The following is a 15,301-nucleotide window of genomic DNA, read 5'->3' as shown; positions in this document are numbered from 1 at the left end:
CTATGGCAGTGACATTGCACTGGTAGGCATACGGCAAAAACAAACAACTGCAACAGAGGGATTTGCAATACAGATGTTGTTTTATTTACTACCTGACTGTGTAGCTGCTCAACCATCATCGGGTCCATCTGGGATTACATGAAGAAACAGAAAAAATGGAGTCAGACTAAATCCAGAACGTTTCCAAGACTGAAAATCTATGCAAGCGTACAAAGGACAAAAGCTGTTTTAAATGCAAAGGTGGTCACCCCAAATATTGATTTGATTTAGTAAATAGAAGTTAACGTGCCTAAGACTTTTGTACAGTACTGTATATCATTATATATATCGTTATCATGATGATTTTGGTCATATCACCCATCCCTAGGAGAAGGGTATAAAAGTATTAGCCAAACAGAGTTCCTAAGCATTATTGAAAATTCTGGAAAAGAAAAAGTATGGAAAACTATTTGTGTTTCCAAACTATTGCCTCTATTCTGTTTTCTACATACAAGTGCTTTTAAGTGGCATTTGGAGCAAGAAGCCAAAAGTTTAGTGATTGTTGTTTTGAATTAATTAAAGGTGCATATTTTCATTTTCAAACTGCTTGTCTTTACCATAAGAGAGTATCTTTTTAACTGCACTAAATTGAATATGAATATGAAGCTATGTGTGAATACTTTATGGGTATATATCTGTGTCTATATATACCCATCACTATCACTGAAAAAGTATGCTGTTTTTGATCCAGTGTTATAGATCTGTCTGTCTGTGTATCATTAAGATTGGAAGAGGTGTTCAAAGTCTTTTCCCAGCCTTTAAAGAATCCACCTACTTCCAGGCACTGATGATGTTGTGATCGTGAGGTCATTCATAAAGGCTCTGATGGGTGTCTTGGACAGAGGACCTCTGCACTAACTTTTGGCTGCTTTAACCACCATATTCATGGCAAGGGCAAAGAGAATAACTGAGGTGGTACACCCAGTTAAAAACCACTTCTCAAGCCGATGCCAACCTGATGTATCCTCTGTGGTGGATCCAAGCCTAGGTCCACTTAGTAGTTCAGGATTAGGCTCTTGATCTTGCAAGGCACACTGTGTTGGTCCAAGGTAGGCATTGGTGAGGTTTCCTTTCCCTTTGCATGCCTTCCTTATCAGACTCTTGTGTGTTCCAGACACCCCGCTATACCAGGGATTCCTCCTTTATGTACTGAGGAAGCAATGTAGGTGTTCATCAAGAGGAAGTCTGTCATTCTTCTAGATAGAACACAGGGGAAAATCTTGCCCTCCACACTGAGAAGAGAGATGGATCTGAACTGCTCCAGCTTGATTGAGTTCTCTTCCCTGAGTATCCAGACACCCTCCACCTGTCTCCACTGCTCTGCAAAGGTAAGGGAGACCTCGTTGTGCTTTGGCTTGACCTCACCAATGCCTACGCTTCTATACCCCATAAGCTGGTTAAGACTACTTTGGACCAACACCATGTGCCTTGCAAGATCCATGCATGCATACATCCATCCATCCATGCTTCTGTCCATCCATGCATCCATTGATAAATCCATCCATCCATCTGTCATGAGCTGGCTCTGCGGCAGCAGCACTTCATGGAACAGCTGACTGCGGACCAAGAGAGGGTCACCTCCAGCCAGGAGCAGACGGAACAAGAGCTTGTGCATTACCCATTTCAGGACCTCAGCCCTCAGATACTGACTACGCTCACTGATTCTCAATGATGTAGATGCATTCCTCCTAGCCTTTGAGGTGGTTGCTGAGTGTGAGGGGTGTGAATAAGAGTGGGACCACATTATCATCCCCTATTACTGTTTCATCTGCCTCTGTGAACAATTATGAGGCCTTGAAGAGATAAGTCCTTACAAGGGTTGAAATGTTGACTGTTGCTGGTTGAGGCAGCAAAACGCTTCCAGGAGTGGATTTATCCCTGGTTGTAACCAAGCCATCCGCCTATCCATCGCCTCCGCAGAGGCTGAAAGTGTTGGCATGGACGACTGTATTCCCTACCTCTCCCTCAGTGGAAGGCTGTGAGGATGTCCAACTCAACAACCGTAATTGAGTTGCAGCTGAGCTCGGACACCATGCACACTGGGAAAAAAGGCTCCTCAATTTCCCTGAAAGGGCCCTGAGGACCAGCGACCTGTTTAGTGTGCCTCACAGGAAGAGCATTTGATTCTGAATCAAATGTAAACATCCAAATAAATACCATACTTACGTGATTAGACATGCTGCATGACGAACACTTTGTAAAGATCCATTTTGAGGGTTATATTAGCTGTGTGAACTTTTTTTTATGCTGTTTAAGGCAGTCGAGAGCTCCGTGGGCGGGGAGCACGAGATTTAAAGGGGCCGCAGCCTGAATCGGCGCATATTTAATGATGCCCCAAAATAGACAGTTAAAAAAATTAATAAAAAAAAAATGTATGGGGTATTTTGAGCTGAAACTTCACAGACACATTCAGGGGACACCTTAGACTTATATTACATCTTTTAAAAAGACGTTCTACGGCACCTTTAATGGTGGATCCATCAAGTCGCAAAACGCAAAACAGTCATGCAACTTCATACTAAGATATCAGCCTCTGATTACAATAAAATAACATTCAAGCTAACAGCATAGTAACAACCACTTTAATTATACAGTAAGAGCTCTGTTGATTAATAATAATTATTTTACAGTTTCATTAGGTTTCAACCATTTCTTGAACAACAGAAATAATAAAGAAAGCCACACAATTTGGGGGCTTGAAAGACAATTAAAATTCAGTCTTCGGTAGAGCTGCTTTTTAGCTGGAATTTAAGCTGAATTTATTGTCTCATAAATTTGCAACATTGATGCTGTTATTTCTGTTTATTACTGTAAACCCCTTTCAATCTGTATCTATAAATGGCTATATAAATAAATGTGACTCGACAGTTTGATTAAGTGTCTTTAAACTGTTGGGTATTTGCAATAACTGAGAAAAATGCAGGTTAGTTCACTGTCATCAAAAGATGGATCCTCCATTGGGCCTGATTTCAATTTTGAGACTTTTCTTCTGAAGACATCTGTACATGAAAAACTGCTTGTTTAATTCCAAAAACTGGTACCTGAATGAGAAACAAATGGGTTACTCTATGAAATGACAAAACAATATGCTCTGAAAAATGGCGTCACAGGAAAATACTAACGATGGCATTGACAAAAATGAATCTGATTACCTGAATGAGTTAAATATGGATAGAAACCTGAAATTATCTATAGGTGGCCACTGGCTGAGCCATTTTTTATTATGCATTAATACTTTCAACAGCATTTGGTCCATCCTGGGCTGTGTAACTAATCACAATACAAATGTACCTGCCAAAACTAATTCTTAAACTAAGTCTCTTCTGCTCACCAAGGCTGAAGTTATTTAATCAAAAATACAGTAAAAATGGTAACATTGCGCAATATTATTCCAATGTAAAGCAGCTGTTTATATAGTAACGTGTAATTTATTCCTGTGATCAAAGCTGAATTTTCAGCATCATTACTCCAGTCTTCAGTGTCACATGATCCTTCAGAAATCATTCTGATATGATGATTTGCTGCTCAACAAACATTTATGATTATTATCAATGTTGAACATTTCACTGACACTTTTTTTCAGCATTCTTTGATAAATAGAAAGTTCATTGAACAGCATACATTTATTTATTACAGTATTAAATAGAAATCTTTGTATCATAATAAATGTCTTCACTGTCACTTTTGATCAATTTAATGCATCCATGGTGAATAAAAGCATTAATTTCTCTCTCTTTTTTTACCACGATGTTTAAATGGGATCGTTGTTTCTACAAAAATGATATATATTGTGAAAGTCAGTTTGATTGAGGATTTGTTTGGGTCACATACCTCTTAAGGACTCATTTAGTAATAGCATGGCAGACTGCTGGATAAAGATGTCCGTTTTCCTCCTCCCTTTTCCTCCGTTTGTCCAGCTGCACTGAACCCTCACGAGCCGGATGGACTTCTCTGCTCAGCTCTGTTTGCATCCAGCGTGTCTGTGGGTGTATGTGATCTGCGTTTGTGCGTCTCATTGGCTCCGCTGAACGATGCCCTCGTGAAACCAGGAAACAGAAGTAGAGCTGCATTACATAATCTCACATGCTGAGGCCAGGGGCCCTTCAGGCGTGTTCAGGACGGCCCCGCACCACCCCCTACTCCATCAAACATGTCAAAGCCCTTTGTTGAAAGCATCTTACTCTTTACCATCTTAGATTTTGACCCACTTATTCCATTTATTGTAACAGTACCACACTAAAACAGCCTTGACTTTGACCTGCATTCAGTCATGAGGCCCCGTATTGACTTACATATGAAGTAGGAACGTGTTTGATGTTGCTCCATTTATACGTATGTATTAGTATGTAATATTTACAAATAAATGCAACTGAAAACATAATTTAATTTATCATAAATGCAACAGAATCAATCGATTAGTAGCATAAATTCAGTTTTGGATTAAATAAGAATTAGTAAACATTTGTACATTTAGTACATCAATTCTTCCGGATGCTGGTGTTTGGGAACACAATTGTGTGAGATGCTTCTGGAAAGGAATACATCTTGTGAATATGTAATCATAACGGCTCTCATGTTGAAGTGAAAGCCGAGTTTTCAGTATTTGAGTAGATGAAGTTGAGCTTGGCGCTGAGATTAAAACACCAAATAAAGGAAATCTTCTCTAAGTGTAGGAGCCGCCTCATAAATCTGTAATGTGTGCTTTGACAGAGGAGTTCTTTCAAGCACCACAGTCTAGCTATTAAACCCGTTTCAGGAAATGCATTCTTCCTTAACCGTGACCTGATTCTGTGAGCAAAGCTGACCTAGAAATGCCAGTGATTCATATGTAAGCACCATTATAAGCATCTTCTCTTTAGCCAGTGCACATTTACAAATTGTACATTTTGTCATATGTTTTATCTACGGTCTTGTTGTGTGTGTATGTCTCTTTATTACCTTGGGGTTTCAAGCATGTGACGCTAAAAGGCAATTTTTGATTGACTGAGTTTTGCTTAAGAACGTGACATTATGCATGCATATACAAGACAATACAAATATAGATTTACTCACCTATCACTTGAAGAAAAGCATGTAACCGCATGTTTGGCCGTCTAGTGAATATGATTGTTGTAGCCTGTATGTCCAACTTACAGCGTTCTTCCTTTTTTTAATCTGTATCTGATGCTCAAATGGGAGCTTTATAAATTTAAAGTCAGCATGAAAGTGAAGTTGTGCTGGCCTTTTTTCCCTATTGTGTTGTATATCCGCATGAAACGCTTCAGGAACAAGAACAAATGTAGGGCGGGGCTTGATTTTGTCTGTGGGGAATTGATTGGATGGTTGTGGTTTGCTATTGGTGGATCTCATGTGAGTGACAGGTTGCCCCGCCCTCATCATCAGAGAAGAGAAGAGATGCTGCAAGAGGAAGATATTCTGATTCAAGATCATGAGGAACATGAATTTAACACAATAATGATGTGCACCGATAAATTATTCATAATAAACATGGCAATATTCCATAAAAATAAAAGCAACAAGAATTGAGTCAAGAATTGACAGTTTTGATTTCTTGGTGCCATTCATGGATTCACTGTTTTAGCTCGTTCTATTCTGAACAATGTTAAAAAAGTTTGTATTTCTAGCACTTCTTGTGTTTATTGCCTCTTTAAGATGAATCACTTGTTGTATTCCTCATTTGTGAGCCACTTCAGATAAAACATCTGCAAAATTAATAAAAAATTAAACTTGTTTTACAAAGTCAATCAGAGATAACGTACACAAGACACCAGTCAAAAATATTCCTGAGTTAAACCTCTTACTAGCTATACTAACAAACATTTTTCAGTGTTTACCTGATGTATAACTTTTTTTTTTTTTGTCATCTGAGGGGCCGTTTACACATTTCATCTAAAAATGGAAACTTTTTTTATGTGTTTTGGCTGTTCATTTACATGACAGCGTTTTAGGGCCTGAAAACATAAACTGCAAGTTTTTGAAAACGATTCCTTTATCGTTTCTGTGTAAACTACAAACATGCGAATTTGTGAAAATGGTGATGTCATGCATATTACGTCTTCAGTCGTAGTGTTTCTTCACAAAGTGACATCGCCATCTACTGGCCTGAGAGCAGAATACAGCATTTTTTGTCGTTTTCGTGGATCCATGTGATCAACATTTTCATCAGTACGCGAAAACCGCAAAGGAAAAACTTCAGTTTTTAGTACATCGCTGTCGTGTAAACGTACCCTATGTTTGAATGTGATGTCCTCTAGACGCCAGTTAAAGGTAAACACTGACAATCTGCACACTTAGTGGAAAAGACTCTACTCTGTACATATAGAGCCTTAAAGGGTTCCGTCATTGGACCATTTTATAGATTTAGATTTAATGAAGTTTGTTTAAATTAATTTTAAATTTTATTTCATTTCATTTTATGAATTAAACACTTGTTTATTACTAGAAAACCTGAATTAATTTAAACTATATGAACTATAATCTCTAATCTTTCAGTGTGCTGCACTGGCTCCCTAAAGTGTGTTGCATGGAGAACATAATGAGTTAGTGCGCTCGAGCAGCAGTGCCAGTCAACAGCGTCCTGGGATTCATTCTCTTCACAGGGAAACTGGCGTGCAGGTTTTGTAAGCTGATTCTTTATACGGAATATGCATTACTGGTATATCCTCAAGAATTCACAAGACCACAATGACTGTGCTGAAGACTAAAAGGTTTCTGGATGGATTGCCAGTGCCAGTGCAGCCCACGTGAAGCTTAATAGGAGATGTGAGATTTTCTGCTCTAGTTTTCAAGCAGAACACGACCAGTTTTGCTGTTGTCAATTCTGATTTTATTTCAAAATTAGTTTTGACAATGAATTCCACTACTTGTATACTCAATCCCCTTCCATACTGTTTTAAAGAAGTGATTAGCAGCTATATTGTCCTTCATATTACTGCTGTTGTTAACACTTCACGTGATGCAGGGATTGTCCCTTCCACTCTTAAAATGGCAGAAGTTAAAGGGATAGTTCACCCAAAAAACAAAAGAAGATTTTTTTTCAGACAGTTGATGACACCCATTGACTTCCATAGTATTTCTTTCCTACTACAGAAGTCAATGACTACAACATACCAACTTACCAACATATCTTCTTTTCTGTTCAACAGAAGAAAGAAACTCATACAGGTTTAGAACCACTATAGGTACAAAAGTTTCATTTTTTGGTGAACTATCCCTTTAAGCCAGTTCTTAAAACGCCAGGGAGTGATATTGCTGATATGTCCAATTATAAGCATATCTCAAATCTATCATTCTTGGCGAAAGTTCTTGAGCGTGTGGCTGTGGCTGCAAAATATTTTTTTCAAACAGATTACAAGAACCTTTTCAATCTGAGTTTAGGTCTGGACATGACATTATAGCGGATTCAGGGGCTTGTGACATTTTGGTTTTGTTAGATCTTAATGCTGCATTCGACAGAACATGTCACACCAGACTACATAGGTGGACTGAGCTTTCTGTTACTGCATTGAACTGGTTTAAATCTTACCACTCAGAACGTTCCCAGATTGTTTACCTGGTACTAACAGATCTCAGACTGTGGCATTGGGACAGGGTGTCCCTCAGGGCTCGGTGTTGGGTCCTGTTCTGTTTAGGATCTATAAGCTGCCTCTTGGCCTCCAGAAGTATGGCCTGGGCTATCATTGTTATGCAGACGACAGATTTATATTCGCACTATCTCTTCAACTCTCTCTGCTTGTTTGCTGGAAATAAAGACGTGGATGAAACATAAATTTCTTTTAAAGGTGCCCAAGAATGCTTTTTTCACAAGATGTAATATAAGTCTAAGGTGTCCCCAAATGTGTCTGTGAAGTTTCAGCTCAAAATACCCCATAATTTTTTTTAAATTAATTTTTTAACTGCCTATTAACTATACACTGATTTTGGCAGCGCCGCCCCTTTAAATGGCGTGCTCCCTGCCACACAAGCTCTTGACTATATTACAGCGCATTTACAAAGTTCACACAGCTAATATAACCCTCAAATGGATCTTTACAAGATGTTCGTCATGCATGCTTCGAATTATGTGAGTATAGTATTTATTTGGATGTTTATATTTGATTCTGAACGAGTTTGATAGTGCTCCGTGGCTAAAGCTAACATTACACACTGTTGGAGAGATTTATAAAGAATGAAGTTGTGTTTATGAATTATACAGACTGCAAGTGTTTAATAATGAAAATAGCGACGGCTCTTGTCTCTGTGAATACAGTAAGAAACGATGGTAACTTTAACCACATTTAACAGTACATTAGCAACATGCTAACAAAACATTTAGAAAGACAATTCACAAATATCACTAAAAATATCATGATATCATGGATCATGTCAGTTATTATTGCTCCATCTGCCATTTTTCACTATTGTTCTTGCTTGCTTACCTAGTCTGATGATTCAGCTGTGCACAGATCCAGACGTTAATACTGGCTGCCCTTGTGTAATGCCTTGAACATGGGCTGACATATGCAAATATTGGGGGCGTGCATATTAATGATCCCGACTGTTACGTAACATTCGGTGTTATGTTGAGATCCGCATGTTTTCCGGAGGTCTTTTAAACAAATGAGATTTATATAAGAAGGAGGAAACAATGGAGTTCGAAACTCACTGTATGTCATTTCCATGTACTGAACTCTTGTTATTCAACAATGCCGAGGTAAATTCAATTTTTGAATCTAGGGCACCTTTAAACTAAATTGTTCTAAGTTTTATAAATTGGCAACTAATTCCAACCTACTGTGAAGAATAGCCAAACATCCCCTTGTGTCCAGGTGTAGAATTTGGGTGTGATTTTTGATGCTTTTGAAGCTGCAATACTCAAAAATATTACAAACGTTTTTTTTTCAACTTCGGGACATCACCCGTATCAGACCCTTTCTCTCTAGACCTGATGCAGAGAAGCTTGACTATTGTAACTCACTTTTGAAGGTCTAGTGGCAAATTCTATCAAGAGGTTGCAATATATACAAAACGCAGCTGCACGTGTTTCAACTTAAACATCTTAATGCTTTTTCTTACATTGCTCCTAATTTGCAGAATTCATTACCTGCTTCTATTAGGAATGCTCCTTCTTTCAATTGTTTTAAAGGGTTAGTTCACCCAAAACTGAATTTTCTGTCATTAATTACTCACCGTCATGTCGTTCCACACCCGTAAGACCTTTGTTCATCTTCAGAACACAAATTAAGATATTTTTGATGAAATCCGAGCGAATCTCAATCTTTATAATCAACACTTTCAAGGTCCAGAAAGGTACTAAAGACATCGTTAAAACAGTCATGTGACTGCAGTGGTTCAACCTTAATGTGATTAAGCGACGAGAATACTTTTTGAGAATATGAGAATACTTTTCCCACACCCCTTCTTAAGGATAATGACTGGGAAGATATTGTTGAATAAAGTTATTTTTGTTTTGTTTTTGCGCACAAAAAGTATTCTCGTCTCTTCATAACATTAAGGTTGATCCACTGCAGTCACATGACTGTTTTAACGATGTCTTTAGTACCTTTCTGGACCTCGAAAGTGTTGATTATATTGCTGTCTATGGACGATTTCATCAAAATTATCTTAATTTGTGTTCTGAAGATGAACGAAGGTCTTACGGGGATGAATAATTAATGACAGAATTTCATTTTTGGGTGAACTAACCCTTTAAGACTTATCATTTAAGTAAAGTTTTTAACGTGTAATGTGATTTTTGATATACTTTGTATTGTTTTTTATTTTCTATTATGTAACGCTTTGAGTACGAGAAAGGTGCATTACAAATAAAATGCATTATTATTTTCACTATTATTAACACAATATGAGATAGAATCTCTCTTTATGATTTTTATCTCAAGAGCGAGAGCTGGAAGCAGCCTAAATGTTGCGCATATATAAATAATTATATGCTGTATATACATTTGAGGCGTGCATGCGCGCGTACTGTAGTCGCTGAATGTGTGTCCCCTCCCACCCGAGCTCGAGCGCACTGAATGCGCAGGAGAGAGAGATGATGGCGGAGGAAGATCGGTGCTGAGAGGATCTTTTTATATAATTGCGTTTCCTGAGTTTATTATAAATAGAAAACACAATCGGCCTGCTCGCTAGATCCAACCATGGGTAACGAGGCGAGCCTGGAGGGCGGTGAAGGGGCCACTATGGTGGGGATGTCGGTTTCAGCACCGCTGGGCTCTGGACAGCACATGAAGCCCGTAAATGGCGCAGCGGCCGGGGCTGGAGCCGGAGCATCCCTCGAACCCAGGGCGGGGATGCATAGGTAAGAACAGGGTTATTCCACAAGCATGCATGCTTGCGTTTGTTTTCCTCCTCGAATATGATATACGGGCTGACAGCGAGAAGCAGTGAGATTGAGGATGCTGCTGCTGCTGCTGCTGTTGTGATGCTTGTTTCTAGGCTACGATCTCTGTTCACGAACACCAGAACAGCATTAAAAACAGGGCTCCCAATGTGCTGACGTCGTCAGATCAGAGAGATCGACACACCTGAGCCTCAAGATGACAAACTGAGAAACCAAAAGGAGAGAGAGGCGATATGATCGTGTGAATGAGAATCGTTCTCACATGTATTTACTGTCACGCGTTTGAATATTTTCTCGGGCGCGCGCTGCATTCACAAAAAAATGACAAACACACCGTCATATTTGATGTTGGTTGATCGAGAAATTATCAATCAGTGTCTCTTTTGATATTTTGCACGTATGCTGTAGATGGATACGCATCATTCTTTTCGATGAATAAAGAGATAACTGCTGTGCATGTATTCAAGAGTCTGTTTCTCTGAGAATCCTCATTCAGTTATCACGCACCGCGAGGGTTTCTTCCTTCCTGCAAATGGCTGTCGGTATAGTATAGGCGATGTGATGGAGGGTGAGAGTAGCTACAACTGTAAGTGCTTTAACATGAAGAATTGATAGCACTGCAATACACGCACAGCAGCTCATTCATCCGCTCTTCAGCAGTGACTCATATTTACACCCGAGTCTATATCTGATCTCTGGCGTAAGATGCTAATAATAGGATGAGCTCTATTTGTGTTTCAGGTATAGCCCTCACTCACTACACAACGCATCTGTGTTTTTATTCTGTCGACGATGGTGTGAAGTGTTGCTTTTCCCTTTAAAAAAACGCACCAACACCGCGCCTGCTTGACTCATTCTGGATGCTCCAGTTTTGTCGCCATTGGGCTTTTGTAATATGGCTCCAGAAACTCAGTTCAAAGGCTGTCACTTATGCGGAATTGTAATGTAACATTTTGCAAATAATTATGAAAGTTAAAGCACAAGAACAAGCACATATAATTGCATTAGGCAAAGCTTTAACTGTGTTATAAGCCATTTATTTATAATGACAATATGCTGTCACCACATCCATGGGATGATTACACATGTGAAGTTCCATGTCAACACACACCAGAAATACAGCATCAGATCCTTGTTGGTGTTTTGCCATCAAATCTGTTAACGCACTGCCTGAAAATGTGATGAACATGATATATTATAGCCAGAGTGGTCTGATGAGGATCTGAGCCAGATTTGCTGAAGATCCACTCTAGGAGGTTTTCAGAAAAGTATCGCCCCATATATAGTGCATGATTTGATGGAACAGCCATTTTGTAGCGGTGTCCAAAACCATGGTAGACATTATTGAGTGCAATCCCATAATGCACCGCAAATGTACAACTGATGTTCACTCAACCACCAGAGAATGCATATAGTGCATTTGTATTTTATTAATCGAAAGCTATGCAAAAGTGGCAACCCTTCCAGAACGCTCAGCGTCCGATTTCGCTCACTCCTTAAGTGGACCATTAGAGAGTTTGGACACAGCGCTGTCAATGAATATCAAAATGACGGACAGGCATTGGCATAGGTTTGTTGATCTGTAAAATAGTTCCAGTTTGTGTACTATTCTATACTGTTTTGTGGTGTGTTCACACTGAAAAATCCAAAAAGAAAAAGTGGACTTTAAATACTCGGATGATGCAATTAATTAACTAAAAAACGTGCAAGTGTGCAATGTTGGACACTTCATGCACTCAAGAGTCACAGCTTTCCTTATGTAGCGGAAGGGGAGGGGCTATCGGACTACGATGCTGGATGATGAAATAATTTTATAAGATTCATACACAAGATGGTTGAGTACATAATGGATAGTGTGTCATTTGAGACAAGCGATCACATCATTACCGCATTGTACAATCTGATTGGCCTCTGCTGATCCTGCAGCCAATGAGATTGCTTGCTCAACATTCAGTGTTCGCTGTATTCTAGTCCTGCAGCCCTATCACAATTCCTCTGAACCCCTCCACCTCCCCAGCTCCACCTGCCTAGATCTGCTACAGGATTTATTTATGTCTGTCTATTTATGCAGCAGCAGCAGATCTTACATGTTCACAGCAGCATGTCTGTGTGTCTATCAGCATATTTTCAGCAATAATCAACAGCAGCAGTGGCGTAGCAGACCTAGTCCGCCAAGAACATATACATCAGCAGTGCATATTCAATAACATGCTAAAACTATTTTGAGAGTTGTGATGGTTTAAATAACATTAGACTCTCTTTTTCTTTACTTATATACAATGGGAATAGGGAGAAGGATGGGATCCGGAAAAGGAGAATTCAAACTTGGGTCGCATAGTAAAAGTGGAAAGGAGAGTAAATACAGTTGATTTAGTCTTTGAAGTTTGAATACATATTTTTGATTTTGAGCTCTCTTTCACACAAAAATATATTAAAATGCCCTTGGTGAGTATCCTTGTAAAACATAGTTGGTTTTGTCTTAAATGAACATAAACAGCAGAGAAATAAAATGCTTGTGTAACAAAATATTGGATCTGTGCAGCTCTTAAAGTGACAGCAGCCTAATAAACCTGCTGCGCTGCTGTCTGTGTTTTAATGTTAATCAAACAACAAAAGACAAAAACATCGCTCACTACTCTTGATGTAATAACTTTTGTAACTTTAATAAGGATTAATGCAAATTAAATGTGTACAATGAAGAATAGACATGCTTTGGATTTAAATAGGAAAATGCTGAAAGTCTATTAATGGATCATTATTGCAGTGCAGTTTCTAACATGTTATATGTTTGGCAACAGTTCTTCTAATGCTAATTGATGGAGTGTTTAGCTTTTCACTTCTAAAACAACCATGTAGGAAGACGTATCATGGCCATATTCCAGGATGACAAAGATTCATCAGGCTCAAATTGTAAAAGAATGGTTGGGAGGGAGCCTTGGAGCAGTGTTATATTGTATAGACTACAGTAAGGGTTCAGCACAGCAGGCTCCACTTTGTGTGGGCATTATTGTTTTTTTCCCTGTGTAAGCCTACCTATAAACTCTGTTTAAAGTTAAGGTTCAACACCCATCGTTCAGGTTTGCAGCACTCTGCAACATCCATGAGATTTGGGTCACCCCAACAATTGCTGGTTGAGAAGCTACAAAACAATAGGTTTCTAGAAATACGAGAGGCTGAAACCTCACCAAGTGCATCTGACAGAGATGGCAGCTCAAGCTGTGTGAGAGGAAGCCGAAGAGCAATAAATGGGCTGGTGTTTGTGAAAGGATAATGGCTGGACCCATCAGACATTAAGTCGTTTAGCAGACGCTTTTATCCAAAGCAACTTACAAATCAGGAACATCACAAGCAATTTATCTGAAGAGCATTAAAGTTTCAAGAGTAACAGTAGTACACAAGCTAAAGAAGAAGTAAACTGCACTTCAGTCAATGTATGTATTGTATGTTTGTTGGACAACATTTTAATTCTAACTGAAATGTGGCTGCACAATAACAGATACTGAGCCGCTGAGCTAGACTGTCTACTTACGGCACAGACAGAAATTCATTACACCAGCCAAAGGGTCTGTTGATGTGAACAAAAACTTCTGCATGTGGGATATTCAGCAACAACGTTTCAACCTCACTCCCTACTAAGGAAATTTACTGACTAGGATCATATGTTTTCCGTCCCTCTGAAGCTGTCAGCCTGCTTCTCAACAAACATCCCCTGGGATTTTGCCATTAACTGAATTCAGTGACACTAATCTGAAGAAACTTCTACCAACATATCGCTGTCTCAACAAGAGCAAAGACTGTTGAGCTGCCCTTACCCGGAGTCTGTTTTTACCAATGGTTTTGAAACATACTCTATGACAGCATTCCAGCCCACCTGCAGCAGAACAAACACTGTCTGTCGGAGTGAAACTGAGGTAAACCACTGGCTTGGATGGCGTTAACCCAGCTAACAAAAATATGTTCTAAAAAATTTTTGCTATAATGTTCCCATTAAGCTATGTTCTCTGAACATTCAAAATGTCCAGTTTTTTTAAATGTTTTGGTTGGTTATGTGAACATTACATTTTGCAAACATTATGGGAATATTACTTTTGAGTCTTCCCTGTGCTGTGTTGGGACTTTTATGTTGAAGGTTGCGTTCCCGTTTCCTGTGCCAGTTTTGTAGTCATTTTATAGAGGGTATGCATCAACGCCACTTTCCCGCCGAAAGCGCGCTCCCTCAGCTGGACTGAGTGGCTAAAGAACCTGCTGCGTGACTGGATTTAAATGGGGAAACTGTGAAAACGGAGTAAAACAAACGATTACACTAAAGGTTGGGCTCGAAAGTGTTCCTTACAACTTGTCAAAGAAACCTAATCCATGGATATTGACATGCAGCCAGGAGTCGTGTTTAATGACATTCATATGTGCCTGATTTCAACGGCGGGGAAATACATAAAGCAAATTTGCCTGTGAATATTTTATATAACTACAATATAGGTAGGTTTAAATCCGAGTAATCACTTACAGTGCCGTCCACAATTATTGGCACCCTTAGTAATTATGAGCAAAAGCAGCTGTGAAAATAAATCTGTAAACAAACAAGCAAGCCCAGCCCAGGTGAGAGAAAGTAATGAAAAAGTAACGCTTTACTCTCCGGAAAAGTAACTAAGTAAAGCAATTAGTTACTTTTTTAGTGAATAATGCAATATTGTAACACATTACTTTTAAAAGTAACTTTTCCCAACACTGGTGTTCTGTGTAAATCTCCTCAATTATTCCCATATTTCCATTTATACAGTGTCCTCCACTAATATTGGCACCCTTGGTAAAGATGAGCAAAGGTGCATTGTTTACCCTTTTGATCTTTCATTCAAAAAATGTAAAAAATCCCAACCTTTCATTTAAGTAAAACAATTGAAAATGGGTGGAAAAACCTCATTATGA

General features: G+C 39.0%; 1 protein-coding gene across 1 annotated transcript in view; it reads left to right on the top strand.

Annotated features, from left to right (window-relative positions):
* The first annotated feature begins 10,175 nt into the window (after positions 1-10,175).
* Positions 10,176-15,301, top strand: part of bsna (bassoon presynaptic cytomatrix protein a) — a 42,799-nt gene continuing 37,673 nt past the window's right edge. Inside the window, exon 1 of the mRNA XM_067395542.1 lies at positions 10,176-10,336. Coding sequence (XP_067251643.1) covers positions 10,176-10,336 — 161 coding nt within the window. The remainder of the gene's footprint in view (positions 10,337-15,301) is intronic.

This window comes from Chanodichthys erythropterus, chromosome 9 (assembly GCF_024489055.1).
Source record: "Chanodichthys erythropterus isolate Z2021 chromosome 9, ASM2448905v1, whole genome shotgun sequence".
Taxonomy (NCBI): Eukaryota; Metazoa; Chordata; class Actinopteri; order Cypriniformes; family Xenocyprididae; genus Chanodichthys; species Chanodichthys erythropterus.
This window is presented reverse-complemented; position numbering and strand designations above follow the sequence as displayed.